This window comes from Colias eurytheme, chromosome 7 (genome assembly GCF_061535395.1).
Source record: "Colias eurytheme isolate Ceu_HAF_F1 chromosome 7, ilColEury1 Martin Lab GWU primary, whole genome shotgun sequence".
Taxonomy (NCBI): Eukaryota; Metazoa; Arthropoda; class Insecta; order Lepidoptera; family Pieridae; genus Colias; species Colias eurytheme.
The window spans coordinates 7,389,258-7,409,448 of record NC_142986.1 but is presented as its reverse complement, the minus strand read 5'-3'; the positions used below and the strand labels follow the sequence as shown (position 1 = coordinate 7,409,448).

The 20,191-nt window shown below is 33.4% G+C and overlaps 2 protein-coding genes across 9 annotated transcripts; one reads left to right on the top strand and one right to left on the bottom strand.

The window, feature by feature from the left end:
• Positions 1-1,495: 1,495 nt before the first annotated feature.
• Positions 1,496-12,525, bottom strand: CoRest (REST corepressor). Of its 3 annotated transcripts, XM_090103549.1 has the most exons (12): positions 12,240-12,525; positions 11,837-11,989; positions 11,541-11,755; positions 11,282-11,470; positions 10,776-10,862; positions 9,416-9,528; positions 8,778-9,009; positions 8,320-8,473; positions 7,578-7,724; positions 6,400-6,497; positions 5,563-5,653; positions 1,496-4,729 (listed from the first exon to the last, which is right to left on the bottom strand). In XM_090103549.1, the coding sequence occupies exons 1-11, from the start codon at positions 12,343-12,345 to the stop codon at positions 5,564-5,566; spliced, it is 1,584 nt and encodes a 527-aa protein (XP_089959675.1). In that variant the 5' UTR covers positions 12,346-12,525; the 3' UTR covers positions 1,496-4,729; position 5,563. The 3 variants fall into 3 exon arrangements, with proteins under 3 accessions (XP_089959675.1, XP_089959673.1, XP_089959674.1); XM_090103547.1 differs by lacking the exon at positions 10,776-10,862; XM_090103548.1 differs by lacking the exon at positions 10,776-10,862 and having other exon boundaries at positions 11,837-11,974.
• A 3,357-nt stretch (positions 12,526-15,882) lies between these two features.
• Positions 15,883-18,653, top strand: LOC149907160 (uncharacterized). 6 transcript variants are annotated; one of them, XM_090103545.1, is made up of 8 exons: positions 15,883-16,252; positions 16,313-16,387; positions 16,483-16,683; positions 17,117-17,296; positions 17,371-17,443; positions 17,533-17,622; positions 18,095-18,163; positions 18,360-18,653. In XM_090103545.1, the coding sequence occupies exons 3-8, from the start codon at positions 16,492-16,494 to the stop codon at positions 18,635-18,637; spliced, it is 882 nt and encodes a 293-aa protein (XP_089959671.1). In that variant the 5' UTR covers positions 15,883-16,252; positions 16,313-16,387; positions 16,483-16,491; the 3' UTR covers positions 18,638-18,653. The 6 variants fall into 6 exon arrangements, with proteins under 6 accessions (XP_089959671.1, XP_089959669.1, XP_089959667.1 ...); XM_090103543.1 differs by having other exon boundaries at positions 16,313-16,391; XM_090103541.1 differs by lacking the exon at positions 16,313-16,387 and having other exon boundaries at positions 15,883-16,244.
• The last annotated feature ends 1,538 nt before the right edge of the window (positions 18,654-20,191 follow it).

Below are 20,191 nucleotides of genomic sequence, written 5' to 3'. Positions count from 1 at the left end.
ATTTACTTTAATTCCATTGATGATAGAATTACATATTTTGACAAAAATATATTCTATGAATTCCAGATTGGCAAAATCTATGCCCAAAAGTGCTTCTAGACTACAGGCCCGTGTTGAAAAAATTATGGGTCATTTGACCCACCACCTGACCTATCTAGAATGATATAAGAGCATAAAATAATAAGATTCAGCACTATGACGTCACTCGTAAGCTGTCCACCTGAGTGCAGATGAGAATTCGAAGGTTCAGGTAGAGATTTTCTCCCCTTGTCTCCATGATATTTGTACGGCGTTGCGGAATAATTGATTAAAAGTAGTATAGAAATAGTATGACACAGATGCCGTACAAAATCAAATGACCAAATTTACCCCGGCAACTGTCGAAAAATAAAAATAAATTCCGACTTTGTGGACCACCATTTTTGTACGGCATCTGTGTCATACTATTTCTATACTGCTTTTAAGCCATTATTCCGCAACGCCGTACAAAAATCATGGAGACAAGGGGAGAAAATCTCTACCTGAACTTTCGGATTCTCACCTGCACTCAGGTGGACAGCTTACGAGTGACGTCATAGTGCTGAATCTTATTATTTTATGCTCTTATATCATTCTAGATAGGTCAGGTTGTGGGTCAAATGACCCATAATTTTTTCAACATGGGCCTGTAGTCTATTCTCTCTTGCTTCTCTCTCGTTGTTTTCAATTATTTTATACATAAGGTAAATTATATTTTAAAGTTCTTCGATCGAATAATTTCTGGTTAGTTTTTTTAGTGGTTAGTAAGTATAATAATTTGTTCCGGTGTGGAATTAATATATTATAGAATCTGTTTGAAATATTTTTTGTGTTAAAAGAACTGCTACGTACCCAAAGTGGTTTTGTCGCGAAAGAAAACGCGACAGAAAAAGTAACCTTGCGCGCAAATTCAATTTTGGAAGTGCGATTTTCGTTTTTTTTTTACGTGCTGTCTATAGCTGCTCAGTTACGGGTGGTTACGGTATGGTTTATAGATACTTGCCATACATAATCGTTAAATAAATAAATTTTAAAATACAATATGTAACTATAGAATTAAATTAAATAGATTTGGACTGAAATTAATTACTTTTTACATAAAAAAAATTACTTTTTCTCTAAAAGACGACCTCTAAGCTATAGACTAATCGGCGCATGGGGCTCACCACCCTCACCACCCACTTTTGATACGTACAAAATAAGCGTACAAACCTTTTAAGCGTACAAACGGTGGTACAAAATATAACTTTATTCCAACATTAACATTTAATATTGTTTGTAAGAGTCATAGTTGGTACATGAATTCAAAGTCTATAATAATTCTTCAAATCATCCGCTCTAGATGCAACCGTCATGTTGACTATCCTCACTCCTCAGACATGAGGGACTGACAACACACACTTTTGGTTAAACTTGGTTAATTCTCCTCAAACATGCACAGGTAATATAGGGTAGGGAGTTGAACAAATTAAACACATTTATAGATACGCTTATATTTATTTAATATCCTGAAAATTCAAACTTGCTGAATTTTACAAATAGATTAAACTAAATTGTTTGTAAAAGCGCTGTCGAACTAGACTACTCGAGCTTAACAAAAATTCATTATAACCCAATTTACCGCCTAATATACAGAACACATACTAATAAAAATAATTTATTTTTGGAACTAAACCCTACGAATAGCATCAATAAATAAGATGACTTCATTGTGGATCTCTTTGGGTGAATCGATCGACGCGAGCCAAAGGGAAAAATTGAACTACATAAAAATAATATTAACAATTTTAAGTATATCAAGTTAGGTATTAAATATTTACAAACACTAATAAAATAAACCCACGACCCACAATAGATTATAGTTACACTAAAACTAAAAATATAGGTGCTACATCGCACGTTATTCGATAGAGCCTATAATAAAATTAGATAATATGAAAAAATTAGGTTATATTGCTCAATTCAGCGCTAGGCGGACAATGCTCAGACGTCAAACAAATTTGCGACATAATTTTTTCTCTTTACTTTATACTCGTAACTAATACTTCATAGCAAGTGTTTTGAAGATAAAATTGGAAGCCGAGGAGGTAATTACTTATAAAAATAGTAAGTAAAATGTATCTTAATATTCTCTGGCGCTAAAGTCAAATATTTTTAAATGTAGGATTAAAAATACATTATAAAAATCACCGATAAGTAATTGTATTGAAATGTGAGAAAAGAAATTTCTATTGCAATTGTAAACTGAACTAAATAATTCTACACGTTTATATACAAAGCAAAATATTACGATATTTATATCGGTAACCTCGTGATGTACACTTATTATACCTATGATTCCTGATTATGCTTCATATAATGCAATTTTTACTCAAACTTACGTAAAAATATAACTTACATCTAAGTTCGAACTGCACATAACCAATCTATTTTCACACGATTCTTATTCCCTTTACAGTGAGATGTCTTTACGTGTACAAAAATATCATTAATTATCATTATATATTATTATTTCTATCTATATTTCAGTCCCTACGCCACAGTAAGGCTAGAAAAACGCACGCATTCATGAAAAAATAATTAATTTCAAGTAAAACTTAGATCATCAATAATTAATTAAATGATAAACTATGATTTTATAATTCATTTAATATTTGTTTAATATATGAGTATCATTGATAGAAATAGCTTTAAAATCTTAATCTAGAAGCATTGGACAATAAACTAGATTTGTGGAACTTTTTAAACCTAACTAGAATTCTTAAAATATGTTACAGTATAGAATTATTTTAAATGATATATTGCTTAGTATACAAATACGTGATAAACTAAAAGTGATCAAGGTCTTCATAAAAACCTTTAAATTGTGAATATTGTGTAAAAATACATTTATCGATAGCTATAATTTTAAGACTAATAAGGCTAGAGTTTAGGGGTGGATTATTTAAGAAAATTCATTTGTCATAGTTTATTAATTATTGCTTGAACGTATCTAGAAACTACGTCGTATAAGTTAATCAGATTGACATACTTTAAAGGCGTTATTTCTTGTTAAATGAAGACCTTAATCAAATATTTGCAAAATTAACGCCTGTTGCAGTCTTACATCTATCTATTCCAAAGTGAACAATAATAAATGTTATGCAGTCATTTTATTGTAATTATATAAAGTACTAAGACTATTTTATCTACAACTAGCTGTTCCCCGCGGTTTCACCCGCATTGCGCCGCTCCTGTTGGTCTTAGCGTGATGATATATATAGCCTATAGCCTTCCTCGATAAATGGGCAATCTAACACCGAAAGAATTTTTCAAATCAGACCAGTAGTTCCCGAGATTAGCGCGTTCAAACAAAGAAACTAATAATCAAACAAACAAACTCTTCAGCTTTATAATATTAGTATAGATTTGGATTTAAGACGCATGAGAACAATCTAACATAAAATCTTTATACAACTTTGAAAAATGTTACAATCACAAAAAAAATCACATTTGTAAGTCACCACTGTGTCGATAACTATGTAAAAGTGCAACAAGCGTTAATTTTAACAGGACATTAGAAAAGCACATTATACAACATATACCAACATTTGTATATAATTAAATAACCCAATTATTATACACATTGAATTTTAGTTTAGAAATCCCGGGACCGACATTTTAAGCCGTGGAGTTACTCGATAATCGTTTGAAAGTACGATATAATAAACGAACTATTTAAAGAGTCATGGATAAAACCTATATTTAATATTGTACTATAGTATTTCGGGCGGCAGCATAGTTTTTAGAGCCTGTACTGCTATAATGTGAATGAATATGAAAATACATCTACATACAATAAAATATGTATGAACCTTACTACTTAATGCATTTGCGAAATATTAAAAATACATAACGTCTGAAATGAAATGGCAAGACAATATTTACAAGTGGAAATAATTATAACCTAAAGAATTATTTTCAGAAATATTGAAACTAAAACTACATTCGATACACTTGTATCATTGTGATCATTTATCTTACAACTAAATCCTATTTTATATTTACAGTATATTATCCATGTTTTCACTTCCGTAAACCTTAACGTATACAATTATTTTCACCATTTTCGTAATCAATTTTGTGTCACTGTTAAAACTTTGTACAGTATTCATCTTTTCATATTCATTTATATTAAAGGAAACCACATAATTAGATATGACAACTACATACCTAAATAATAATCGTCAATTTTAAAATACGCAGAAACTGAGTAGATTTAAATGCAAATTGATTTTACTCTTCTTTAATTACAACACAATCGAAGAAAATATAAAATGTTCATAATTTTCTGTAAATATTGTTCAACTGTTTTAATTCACTTGACCCTTGAAATAACTGAGACAATTATTCTTTGTACGTATGATGTTTATAACAGGATAATTTATATGAATAATATAATTCATTCACAAGTGTATACTATACTTAAATTATTATCCTGTTAGTATGACGTATAGGGTATTTTTGCAGGAATTCTATTATTTCCTACTTCTTAATCTTAATTTCAAGAACGAAAGGTTTATTAATAGAACAAAAGCTTACCAAAGAATCTACTGATTTGAAATATGATCATTGAAAATACGTGATAAATTTAACATCTTCTTTGTAGGTTACATCTGTTGATAACTATGGCTTGGCGAGGCAATGTGACGAAAATGTTAAGTTGCAGCTCCTAAAAACAAATAATTAATATATCAACTGACGCCTTTCATACCACATAATACTATATTACTATGTGAGAATGATTAATTTGTATACATGTGTGAAGGTGTAAAATTTATCTATTATTGAAGAAAAAGTCAGCAAATAATGTTTGACAAAAATGTTTCAAAGCATGTATGTTATCTATATTAGATGTTCATATTTGTGTGTTTTTCGTATCTTTATATTTAAATATCTTGTATATGTGTTAAGGAATAAACATACATACTACCCGTTCGCTTCGAGTTGGCCGTCGATGACCGTTACAAAATGACGTCACAGGCACATCAACTGGTACCGTCGACAAAAAAAATAATAACACTCCGAAAATAAAATAACAATAACAGTTCGTATAATTAATTAATTACTTACTACAGCGATTTCTTCGCTAATAGTAGTAAAAAACTATATAAAATTTAGCAATAATAATCAAACTTAACAAAACGATCAAATAACATAACTAAAAACAACAGGAGCGATATTAGTGACGGACGGGCGCACGTGATAGCGTTGCTGACGGTACTAACAGGGTCTGTCTAGGAGTGCGGTGAAGTGGGAAGGGTGGGAGCGGCGAACTTGAAGCGAACGGGTAGTATATTTGAAAGAAAGAAAACAAGATTTCTTTTTTCTTATTCGTAATAACACCTCAAGATATTTGATACGAATGTCTATGTATATGTTAATGAATATGCATATAATGTGGTGTGTTAATTCGAATATTTATGTCACTATGTCAATACGAGTACGTGTGTATGTATGTATGTGTGTATGTATGTGTGTATGTATGCAGTCAGCGGGTCTCACATCACTTGGCGGCCTTCTTGGGCGGCGTGGTGGGCGCGCCGCCGAGCTCCGCGGACGCGCCGATCGACACGCCCTCGCTGTCCACCTCCGTCTGGAATACACATTATTATGTCAAGCATTTTTGACATTTTACACTTTCACAGAATACATAATTAGCTAAACGCTACAGAACGGACACTCCGCCTCCCGCCAAAATTAAACACTTACCTCACCCCGCACGATCAGTCTAAAAATGGTCCACATTTTTCTACAAGGACGATACGCAACGAAGATTGACAACATTAATCAAATTGACTTAGAGTTATTTTATTATTTTGGATTTGTGATTATCGTTTTTCGTAGAAAATGGTTAGATATTGTGCTGTTTACGGATGTATTTCATCAGAAAAACGCGATTTTTTTTTTTACGCTAGTCACAAATGTGCCAACCATAAAGCGTTAACACACATATTTGCAGTCTCTACAGTGTGACTGTCAAAACGATAATTTTGTATGGAGTGTCCGGGGTGTGACTTTACCGTACCGTGCCGAGAAACAAAACAATGTCTATCGATATTTTGCTTGCTCTGACATAAATAAATAAATAAAAATTTCAACGCCGTGTCCCGTCCGTGCACGGCCGAGCCATGGTCAGGCATAAATCACTTCATACAAAAAGTTTAAGTACAATAATGTTTAATCGTGCCTTGGGACGGACGGGGCAAGGCTTATTATTGTGTATAAGGTGGAATTTTATAATGCCACCTGGAGAGTACTCTTCATTACTGTACGTAGCAAATTTAACTGTATATGAAACATTCCATAATTTTTATTTATATTGTTATTAAAAGGACTTACCTTTTCATCTTTAGCAGTGGTGTTTTTTGGGGATCCAGTACCATTATTACTGCTATTGTTCTCTTCATTGTTTTCATTTGATTCTGTGCTTGTAGTACCTATAATAACACTAGATTTTAAAGACACATATAATATAGGAGATATAGAGAGATATACTTATTTACTGCATGATAAAGTAGAAAAAAAATAAGTTTAAACTACAATAGTACAATAGTACCGAATTAAACAAGAGTCTATACTAGAATGAGCCATCTGTATTCTGTACTTCGAAACTAAGAAAAGTGCTAAAAAAAATACTTGAAAAAAATACTATAGCATTTTTTATATCTTCCTAACACGCCTGTACGATTAGTCCATTGAAAAGTTACATTTGGGGTTGCGTTTTTTAGAGGACGCAATTTTATCTTTTTGATGTGTAGAGGGGGTCAGTGTGATGCTATCACCAAGTTTGTGAGGTCGCCACCCTTGTCCCACGGCTGCCATCTTGAAAATAGCGTTTGATATGGTTTTTACGCTATATCTCTTAAACTATTTATCTGATAAAAAAAATTGTTAACATTACTGGAAAATAGTACTAACTTCAGAGCGTTGTAAAACATTAGCTATTGACGTAATGAAATAATGTTGTATATAAAAGTTGTTCCTCGAAAAACAATCTACAAAAATGGTCTGATATCATTTCTTCGTAAAATGATAAAAAAAAAGTTTTATTGAAAAATATAAATAACTCTAATTAATGCACATTTTCGCTTATAACTTTTTTATTTATAGTTCTACAACAAAAACTTACTGGACCAAAGTTGTAGAGAATTTAATTTGCAACAAATAATGTTAACATTTTTTTTTATCGGATAAATAGTTTAAGAGATATATTGTAAAAACCATTTCAACCGCTATTTTCAAGATGGCGGCCGTGGGACAAGGGTGGCGACCCCACAAACTTGGTTTTAGCTTCACACAGACCCCCCCTACATATCAAAAAAATAAAATTGCGTCCTCTAAAAAACGCAAGATTAGGCCTAAAAAATGTAACATTTCAATGGAGTAGATATAATATGACGAACTTGCGTATTCAATTTTTTTTTTAGTTTTTCTTTTACAATTTAATGTACCACAGCAAGATATTTTCAGATTATTATGCTTTTTATTTATTTATTTATACATTTTTGTATACTCACCGGGCTGTATATGCGCGCCGCGGTCGGCCTCGTGCTCGCGCAGCACCGCGTCGAGGTTGTACCGGCGGCGGTATGAGATGAAGAACGTGCGCACGTGCGCCTCCGTCTTCGTGCCCAGCATCTCCGCTATGGCTTGGAAGTCTTTGCCTGTTTAAATGAGTTTGGTTTGTTAATCCATTTAAATTTTTCACTAGGGATAAAGCCTTGCCGAGCATCTCGGCTATCGCTTGGGAGTATTTGCCTGTTTTAACGAGTATTTTTTTTTTTTTAATGAATGAATGAAATTTTTAATCCTTCCCTTTAAAATAAGCTTTATCGCTCTATCCTTCTTTATATCTCCAAACATAAAAATTAAAAATCATATAAAATATCGCTCATTGCAATGTGAAAAAAAAAGAAACAAGAAAACACACTTTCGCATTTAAAATATTCGTAAGGATATACATACACGTAACAAAACTTATTATACTTACTTTCACTACTATCAAAAAGCAATTAATTATACTAATAATTATGAATGGTATAATAAGAGAAAATAAAATGAATTATTTATCTCGTTTTATAATGAAATATAAAACGAGATAAATTATATATTTAATCCATCAGTCCTCGGAATCACAGACACAATAGAAAATCTATTGTGTCGCGCCCCGATCGGGGCTTACGGTGGTCAATGGGTTAAATAATATTTAGACTTGCTTTAGTGATTATTAAAGTCAATAGGAAACAAACTAAATCGTACCATATTTCCGAACAGCTGTGACGGCCATCAGCAATTCCTCATTAGTCCAGCGAGAGTTGATTTTAGCTGGTGGTTCACCGGGCCTGTATTCTTCCACTCCAGTGTCGCCGACTTTGCGTTTCATCGCACTTAACTGTTGTTTATTTTGTTGTACCTACAATTACGAACGTTATTACGACGATTGCAACGCGTTGAAATAATTTTATCGAAAATAAAACCACTATGATGAAAAATAAGGATATGTGCATATCTGGATTATCCAAAATAAGAGATCGCAGCCGGGACTTAACTAGATGCATTTAAGCGGATAAACAAAAATAATAAATACAAGGCATGTGTGCAGAATATCGTAATACCTAAAGTATTAGACAATGCGAAACGACCTCTCCACACTGGTACATAATGTTAAAGGCGTAAATGTATGAGTTACTAATAGGGTTTGGCGTATCGCGTCTTACTTGTCGCTTTAGTGATATAATCTCTCTGTCCATCGACTTGAGCATCGCTTCGCCCTGGTTAACGAGGCCGGGCTGCGGCGGGTCGCCGGGCTGCGGGCCCGTCGCCATGGCGACCAGATCGTCGTGGTTGATGTAAATGCCGCGCGGCAAGCGGTGCTTGTAGCGCACCCGCTTGGAGCCCGGCCCGCGCCGCCCGGCCGGCCCGCACAGGGGCCGCATGCTGCCCGTGCGTCTGCACATCATCGCCACGTCAACATGTGCCTGCGCGCCGCTTCACGTCGGGCCAAGCGCCCAGACCCGACCTAACCTTCTACGAAAGCGAACTCTAGTGCCGCCCGTTCCCTTCACACGCCGGGGGGCGCCCGAGCTGCAGTCGTTTGGCCCGACGTGAAAAGCAGGCTCTATTTTTAATGAAAGACATGCAAAAATTTTCTATAGATTACGGGACTCATACGACGCCTCGACAAGACGCAATTTTTATTTTTATGAGAGCTTTAATTCGGATATAAAAATTGAATCGACCTACACCGGTACGGTGTCATCGGTTCGATGTAACGTGGCCTGATTCGATGCAAAACTTGTATCCGAGGCGAATTATGAGCGCAAACTTGATTTTACAAATGAGTTTAGTTACCGACCTGGCGTGCACGAGGCATGCCTGGCAAAGTTTCTGCGAGTTGTGCGGCGTTGTCTGGGAGCAAAGAATGCCGCATACGGTACACCATTTGCCCGCACCCTCACCGCCGTCGCCCTAAACCCCAATTCAACACTTTACTATCCTCTACAATCTATAACCATGACTCCTCACATACTTCATTTAAAAACCCATTAGAATATCAAATATATTCTGCACACATTTAGAACAAATCCAAGGGGCTGTTAAAGGAAGCATGCGGGGAAGGGTAGATAAGAAGGATTAGGATTGGAAAAACAAAAATTAAATAAGGAATGTTAATACTTATTACTTCATTACATACATATATTAGAAGAGCATTGGATTTCATGCAATACACATAATATTCAACAGTCACGAATCACGATGTGTGAGATTGTTATTGTGCACTTATTGAATGATTTGAACACACCTGCTTTATGCATGATATAGTGCAAAACAGAGGTATCACATTTCCCACATCTTGATGAATTTTTTTATAAACATGTTTAAATATTAATACATGAATATGGCTGTAGACATAGTTTGTAGATAAAAATGCAGAGCAGTTAAACTTAATGAAGCAGAATCAATAAGCCAGCGAAAAAAAAACTAAAAATGAAATTATTTGATGAGATATTTGAACAAACACGGTATGATATCAACAGATACTTAATATGTAAATTGTTCATATAATCATTGAAATTCAATATAAATAAGGTCAGATAAAAAGCAATATTATAACTGGAATGATTCAAAAAGAATATTCATAAATAGTCACTAAAATTTTTGTATTGAATTACTATATTATGCTGCTTAAGTACAAGCAGGATATTGAGCTATCTTCTTTCAGAAAAATTTCTGAATGTTTGCCGTTTTAGACTTTAGGCAACATTGTGACTTACAATATACATATGTAAAAAATTATTTTAGTTCTCAGTTGAATTTTAATTTATTCTTTTATTCAGTTTCAACCACATCTATAAGAAATTATAAACATTTTGTTTTGATTATAAGAACTTTTGATAAAAAGTTTTCTTTGTTCAAATAACTAAAGCTATGTGCGAAAACAATGACATACAAATTATAATGAAAACATTGAAACAAAAAAATGTATTGCTCATAACACTACCATGATATTTTAACAGAAAATAATGAGGATTACATGATAAAATAAAATACAAAAATTATATGGAGTATGACTTGCTTTGGGGTTGAGACGAACAATTTCAATACAATAACATCAAAATATTAATGATATCACACCAATAAATAGATAAAGTGTGGAAATGGAAGAAGACATTTAACATCCAATCAACATAATTCATACTTGTGGGAACACCCACCTCGGCTTGTTGGCCGGTGCGTAGCGAAGGCGCGCCCGACGCATGGGACTTGCCTCCGCGGACAATACCTCGGTGGTAAGTCCACTTCTGTCATCGCCAATACAAATTGTATCCATCTTATTATAATTAAATCAAAATATCTCATGATCAAACTACACTCAACCTCACATATGCAGAGTCCTAAACTAAAAATATCGATCAAAAAATTTACACAAAATTTTGATGATTCACTTGAGACATGATAATAATTTCAACTTCATGTAGATTAAAATTTTGACAATTTGCATTAATGTTACTACATGTTACAAAAAATTAGCTCAGATGTTATCTACTCTGCATTTCTATTTACCAAACAATTGCAATAGTGTTAATACAAACTATATAACATTATTATTTATTGGACAATCCAGATACACAGATTATTAAAATAATTCAGTTTCCTAAAAATGGGTACATTTACAAACAAAACATACAGGTAACAAGCATAATTATGGCAAAACACATACCTTTTCATCGTTGTCAGAATCTTTATCTGAGCCACCAGGTTCTGAATTAGCCGTGGAATCTTTTTTACCAGTACCAGATGCTGTAGCGTTTCGCCCATCACTGACTACATCCATCAATGAAGTTCTTGCTCTTGTCTTTTTCCATGAGTAGTAGTATTTAACCAATGAGGCTATCGATTTATCTGGCAACTAATACAATTTAATTATTATAAAATATAAACTTTAAATAAACATACAAAATATAATGTTAGATACAAACCATCTGTCGTATCCTGTGAAAACTTTTTCCATGAAACTGGAAAGCTTGCTCAAACAGGACCTTATCTTCAACTGTCCATTCATCAGGGAAAGGTGTAAAGTTTGCCAAATCCATGGATGCCCTGCTGAGATCATGCTTGTGCCAAAACAGCATACCTAGTGCTTGCTCCCCATTATATCCATATTTTTCTTTTGCTGTGGTTATGTATTCATCCACTAAAAATAATCAATTAATAATGACCCCATAATATTTTACAGAATAAGAATATTTAAGTATTACATGTTGGAATAACTTACACTTAGTGTCAGATATATCAGATGTTGGGGACCACACCAATAAAGCTCTATCTGATATTTGATCAGGTTTTCTTTGTTCCACTGGCTCTAGCTCAGGACACACGGCCTGATAGTCTCGTCCAACTCTTATTTTCTCAGCTGCAAATGGCACTACTGCTTGGTTTTGTTTACATGATGATTGATGAGATGAAGAGCAGCATGAAGGCGAATGATGAAAGCATAAAAAATAAAGCATGATATGAGTTCGCTGTAAGTATGACGTATTATAGCGGCGCATAAATCAAGCTGTTCACTCGAGGTAAACAAGTGGTTAGTAATTTATGTCTAGGAGATAGTCACTTCTGTCATGCATAAATGAAAAATAGAAGACTGTTCTTTTAAAACACTAAGGTGGAAGTCTTACCATTCTCTTCTTCGGAACTTGAATCTGGACTTCCGTGCCCATTAGGGCTTGGTCCTCTCGAACGCTTCCCGTTACGAACATCATTATTTCTCTCAGCTAAGACCATGGTTGTCACGTTCAACACTTATATCACAAAAATCACTTATGTATTACACACTTAAAAACAACACTCATCTATTACGATGCTATAAGTAAAAACAAAAGACAATTAATAAGAAATGCGAAGGTTCGCACTTCAATTCAAACGTGATTCAAACCACCGCATCAATACTTTGACAAACCAGCTTCGGACTGCAATGAGTCTTTTGATGGCGTCTGTAAGTTCCGCATTCACTTTTCCTAATTTGAAAAAACAATGTAAAAAGTTTCGTGAACATGGAAAGTCACATAATAATTTAAATGTGATAAAACTGGACTACTTTTACATTTTTATTGTTTTTAATAGATTTGTTTTATCGAGTTACTTTTATTTTAGAATGGCAATTATTACTGTACAGACGTTTATGAATGATCCGAGTTATATTCAAAAGTTTAATTGCCCTGTTATTGTCTCTCACTATAAACCTAATTAATAATGGAACGACTATAAAAGTATAACTTTATCTGGTGTTCATTATAAACATACATGTAAGTATTAATTAATATCAACTATTTATAATTTAATATCTTCAAAAATGTTGTTTTGATATTAGTCTACCAGATGGCGTTATTTACAACAGTAGAAATAATTTTCCCCGTTCAAAAATAAACGAATTTATCTTATATAGAAATCAAACAACGATTTCGCTGTTTTTGATGAGCATAACAGCAAAGGGTACAGATTTTCTCTATTCATAATAGCATTTATTGGGTTGAATCATGGAACCACGCCCTATGGAGCGAGCGCAAGTTCACTAATTTTATTCACTTGCGCTTCCGAACACACGAGAACGCTCTTATGCAAATAGATTTATACTCGTAATCTATTATAATAAATTATAATTTATAGGCATTGCCAAGGCATTGCGAACAAAACAGAGTAATGAAGGAAAACTGAAGGTAGTGTAGGAAGAAAGAAGAAATGTTCAGATTATACATAATATCAAGGGCATTTCCTTCTAAAATCGTAATCTTTTTCAATCATAATATTTCCTTTTTTTAAACATCTACAATATATGGAGAAGGCACAGGAGAACGAAGGTCATGTTGTGAAGGTACCAACTAATCTATTCTATTAGGGTGCTTTTCCACCAGAGATGTGCTATGCTACGTTTGGATTCGTTTGTTATCCAATAAAACGGCAATTAAATGTTCGAACAAACGTTATTTATTGAAGAACAAACGAAAATAAATCTTATAAAGTAATAATGGAAAAAAATATTAATAACTTTGAATGGGGGGGGGGGGCAACCAAACAGTATATTTTTATTTTATTTATTTTTAATAAACAATTAACGAACGAACAACAAACCATGAACTATATAAAGATATGGCAATAAAAATTTTAAACTAAAAAAAAATTGCGGGGGCCAAGTTTGGTGAGCCGACGTGTTGCTACTGCTAGTAGAGTGCAAAAATAGCAGACGAAATAATATCAATAGTAGAGGCATTTCATATCATCGGTAAGTCTTATTTTTATTTTTTTTTACATATGTATATTTTATGTGATAACTACGCCCGCCGTAATTCGTCAAAAATTTATAAAAATATCTAGTCAAAATGAACCTTAAAACATAAGAAATTAGTACTATTATAGATTAAAGAGCAAACAAGACTCTGGAATATTATTGAAAAAAAAACAAACGAATTTCGTTTCAGTGATGATTAGGCGCATATCGATAGTATCGATACTTTAAAAAAGACAAACAAATAAATATTTTTTTTTTATTTTTGTTTAGCTTTCATTTGTACAATTAATTTATAGATAAGCTGTGCTCCGCGGTTTCACCCGCATTGATCCGCTCCTGTTGGTCTTAGGCCGGCCACATACATCAGTTTTCCTGATACGTTTTCCTGATCCGTTTTCCGAATCAGGGCCTCCGAACGCAGTAAATTCATACAAAAGCAATGAATGTCACACACATTCGATTACTTTCCGTACGGTTTTTTCTCCGTCCGTTCTTTCCGAATGCAAGCCCATGCATCAGGAATTCCTGACGGAAAAAAAAACGCAACGGATGCAAAGCTTACATACATTTTGTATTCGAAATTCCGAACGGAACATCAGTCACTCACTAGTCAGCGCAGCGCGATCGAGCTGAGCGGACCCGTACCGTAGTTATTGTTGGGACACCCACGAATACGTAATATTTAATTATTATTCACGATGAGTGACATTGAACAGTTAATAATTGGTGTAGAGGGGTACCCATGCCTGTGGGACTTTATAGGTCTACCAGAATCTGATGGCATATTTATATTTAAGAAATAAAAGATTTTTATGTGGCAACTTATTTGACAACTATCAAATTGGATGTCAAATTATTTGTCATTTATGCAGTTGATGATTATTTTTTAGGATTTTGTCTAAAAAATCTTCGAAAATGTCGAAAAAGCCGCTGCGATCACAAGCAAGAGGTGTTGTTTATAATGTGTATAGAAAAATATTCGATGAAGAAGGGTCAAACACATCACAATTTTCAATTTTGAAGATTTTATTGGTAAATTGGACTTACCCGTTTTGATACTATAAATTAAAAAATATTATATGTAGGTAACTATAATAATATTGTTTGTTGATTAGAATATAATTTTATGAAAACTTATTACAGGAGTTTATACGGCTATTCGTCAAGTCCAAGCTGTCCAAGTCAATTTTATAATGTGTGTCTGTTAATACTTACGAAAATAAACATAATATTTTTATTTTATTTTATAAAAAATTATAAGCAGTTTTGATCTACATTATCATTATATCGATATTTTCACATGGCATACTGGTAATGAATATACAATATAGTTGTGTAAATAATAATATGTATTTAACCTGTATAAAAGTAATTTGTATAATTGTATAATAAACATGTAAGTATGTACCTACATAATATTAAGTGGATATCTCATTATTAAGTACAGTATTGTCCACTTACGTAATGTGAGTAATGATATTGAGGACAAAATAAAAAATAAGCAGTATCAAGATCGTTCAGTCCATTTTCCCTAGGGTTGCACACTCAAAATTTTGATTTCCCTAATTGCCATCAGATTCTGGTTTACCTATGATAACGAAGATTATCATAACAGCTTATCAGCACAGCTTATCTATAAGTTTCGTTGTAAAATTAATATGTAGTATGTTCCATTGAGATAATATTACTATACGTATGGAGGAGACACCACGAACAAAATCTGTGCGCCATTTTTTTGCTCTAACTAAGTTTTAAAAATTATTATCTTGTTAGGTTCTTACCGATGAAAGTTATTCCTTTGCACATTTCCGTATTATTTGTATTATTTGTGCAATATCGTAACAAACACGAAGGCATATTTGATGCGTTTCACTTTAAAACCATTAAAAAAAACCGCTCAACATACGTCATGTGGCGTATGTTGAGCGGAACATAAGTGATGTAGGCGGTGTGGTCTCCATATATGTATATCTCAATGGTATGTTCGCAGTTGGTTCGCAGCATAAGTTCTCAGTGTTATATCGGCAGTCTTATTAGCTAAAAATTAGCAGATAGCAAGCGACGCGCAACAGCAACGCGACAGGTTTGCGACTGGTCGCGAAACGTCAAAAAATTTCGTATTATGTAAGCTGTTGCGCCGCTGTCGCACAACATCTGCTTCCTGCGACCGATGCACTTGATTTTGTATGGAAAGCAGCGCCACTCACAATCAGGTGGCAACTGGTGGTACTACGTATGTTTGTTAAACATTAAACAATACTCGCTCTCATATTCATAACTGCGTCACATCTGTGATCTGCGTTAGCAAAAAACTAATATGAAAGTTAAGATTAAGAAACTTGTGAAGTGGATGGATCCCAGCATGACCACTCCAGGGATTTTTTTTGCGATAACCCTTGTAAGTGGGTCTTGTCACATAAACAACGTAATATATTATTACTGGGATATGGGAAAGGTATTCAGTAGGTTCGTGAATGTGATTTGTCGTGGTTTGTGCTCAGCGGTGAATATTAGTGTTACAATTTTCGTAATTTTGCACAAGTAGGTAAGTCTAACTCTTTGTTTATGAAGGCGCTAGTTACAATATATGCATTAAACGTTACTTATTTACTCACAAAATATTGTGAATTTTTCAGTTGAAAAAAATGGAACACCGAGTTTCCAAGTCTCAATTAGAGGACCTCCTTAATTATTTAATGGAGCATCAGGCTCTGGCCAAAGGCGTTGGTTTGGGTCCACGATCGAAAGAAACAGTCGATCGCCAGTGGGAAGAACTAGCTTCCAAGTTAAACGCCCATGGCAGTGGTGCCTCAAAATCTGGATATCGCTGGAAACGTGTAAGTATATTTGATAAATAATTATTTATTTGCTATTTCTATACAATTTGAATCCTTTTTGCTCATATTTCTAACACATCACTTGATTTCACACCGCCATGTGTGTATTTTTACACCACAGAAAATAGAAATACTAAATAGCTGTCTATACCAGCTGCCTACTTGCATTTTTAGTACATCAATTCCATATTGATGCATAAAATTATAGTTTATAAAAGGTTAAAAAAAAGTTTATATAAACTACTTATATATAATATATATATAACTATATATATATATATATATATATATATATATATATATATATATATATATATATATATATATATATATATATATATATATATATATATATATATATATATATATATATTAAGAGCTGTGGGTTTAAAACAAATAAATTTAAATAAGCTTGCATGCATTATGCTTACAGTATTGGGCTGACCTGAAGCATAAGGTAAAGGCGAGGGCATCAGCCCAAAGACGGGCAGCTTCTGGCACTGGTGGTGGGCCGGCTTGTAAAGACGACTTATCAGAAATTGATAAAAAGGTGTTGGCCATTATTGGAGAGGGTGCTGCATATGGAGATACTCAGCATAGAGTGCCAGCATTTGTAAGAGAAAAAAAAATAGTCTTTTATCCTTGAAATTAATATGTAATGATTATAATCATATTTTTGCATTGCAGCCTATACCAACACCAAGTACCTCCTCGGCCATCTATGAGGATATAGCAACTGAATGTGTAGAGATAACCATAGGTAAACAGACATTTATTTTAACCAACTTCGGAGTGAAAAAAAATCTGTTACTTAAGTATATAATTTATCCAAAACCCTTTCAATTTTAGAGTCTTCTCCACCACCACCAGCCAGTGAACGGCTCTTAGATATTGGGCAGACCACAACGCCAATATCACCATCAACGAGAGGAAATACTGGTAAAGTTAGTTAGTTGAGCTTATACTATCTACATTACATAAATAATATAAGAAAAACATACCTACATAAACAATCAGTTGTTATTATATGTAACTCTTAACAATTTAGGTAAAATTTGGTATTTACATAGAGATTTATATTGAACTAGCTTTCCACCCGCGGCATCGCCCGCGCAGTCAAAGAAAAACCCGCATAGTTCCTGTTCCCGTGGGATTTCCGGAATAAAACCTATCCTATGTCCCGGGGTAAAAAGTAGCCTATGTCTTTTCTCGGGTATCAAAATATCTCTATACCAAATTTAATGCAAATTGGTTTAGTAGTTAAGGCGTGATTGCGTAACAGACAGACAGACAGAGTTACTTTCGCATGTATAATATTTATTATATATTATATTGTTTTAAACCTGACAAATGATTCAAATATTTCAAAATTGCAAACATACTGTTGCTTCAAAATATCCTATCTTATTAGTTTCAGATAGAGTGCAGGCACCGGCTTCTGCTGACCCTAACAGGACGCGGGGTCCTAGATCAAATGCTGGTCAGATATAGTTCTAATTGTCACTTTTATTTTTTAATATTTTTGATGTCAGAAGTCAGAACTATCGACTGGTTGAACAAATTTTAATTTTTCTTTTTTTTTACTTGAAAGCTGGTGGTGCTTCCTATGAACTGAAAGTTGAAATACGAATGCTTTAAATTATTTAGTTGTAATTATAATATTTTTTTCTTTACAGATAGTCCAGTGTCACGGCGACTACCCAGGAGCTCTATTAGGAGCCGCAATATATCTGATCTCAGGACTCGTCAAAGAGTTGACCCGTCTTGGATCGTTGATATGGAAAATAGACGGATCGACGCGGAGCAGAAGCTGGTAGATGCAATGATGATAATTGCAGAGGCTAGGAGGGACGAGTTAGATATATCGCGCAGACAACTAGCCCTTACAGAGACTCTGGCTCAGGCGCTGCGCGAACTAACCAATGTATTAAAAAATTGTTTAGAAAATAAATAACATTTATTTTATTTTATTGTTTGTGTTATCATTATTTTAATTCCAAATTCATTATTTTTGACATTAAGTATTCAAAATCTGATTAATTATTATTCACATTCTATATTGTGACATTTTTCTCATTCACATTTTTAAAATTGTTTTATTTGAAAATATTTCATTTTTTTTACTAATATAGTTACTAATATTTGAAATATCTGATATAAAAAATTGAATTAATTTACACAAGTGAAATATGAAGGTAGAAGGTACATACCTAAGGTTTCAGTACACATTGACTTATACATAGACATGTTTATTGCATCACACAATCACACCACAAAAATAGAAAGGTTCAGTACACAAGATAATCATTATATTTATAATCTAAATCTTCTAATAATCTAAAAATTGTAAAACTAAAAATAAGTAACCAAATAATAACGATACAATAATAACCAGAAAAAATTTAAATAATTATTACAATTACATATTATATGCCCAAACTAAACTCTTAAATTTAAAATAATATCATCAGTGAACAGTATTAAATTAACTACTTATTATCATAAACTACTTTTGCTATGTATAATATTTTTATCTCTACACAATTATTAGTAAGTACCTACAGATAGTTCAAGTACATTCTTTTTGAATAAGGTGCTTCCTCACAATCTATAATCTAACATTTCAGGTTCGATTTTGTGATGACAGTTTTTCCTAGCTTGCCTATGTAATGCTCGACTTTGTAACGTTACATTACAGGTGGTGAGTTAGTGCCTTTATTTCAGTATATTTATTAACCACACACAAATATTAACAATAATATCATCATTGGTTTCTGCTATATAAATATAAATATTCTTAGGTTTAAATACTAGAAAAAGTTTGTACAACGCTAAATAAAGGCTATGGTCTCCTCTCCCTCCATAGACGCTGCATAATAAGTGATCGCTGTAAACGACCACGTTCTAATTGGTGTGTTTCATCATCAATGCTGATGGTGTCAGATATTTGGCGGTCAGAATCATGTCTAGTATATTCATCTGATAGCTCTATGACTTCTGTTCCTTGTTGGTTAGCGATGTTGTGTAAAACACAGCATGCATTTATGATTTTTGCTACAGTGTGATGGTCATAATGCAGTACTCTATGTGCCAACAAACATCGCCAACGAGTTTTCAAAACTCCTATGCAACGTTCAACAGTATTCCTAGCACTGCAGTGGACATTTGTGTAATGCTCTTCTGCAGTCCCAGGAACAGCGTTAACAATAGGAGTCAGAAGCCATGGCCGCAGTGGATATCCAGAGTCGCCTGCAAATGTAAAGCATAGTCAGTGTTTTATAATGTATAAATTACTACAAAATTGATATCTAAAAATGAAATAAATAAAATAAATAATAAAATTAAAATATTTAGTAAACAGGTATTTTTGAACATTAATTCTGTTACACTTAACACACACACTACATTAATAATACAAAAAATAATTACCTAATAACCAAATGCTTTCACCATTATTATGAAGCTGCTGCAAATGATTATTTATTTCCGAATTGCGCCAAATATATGC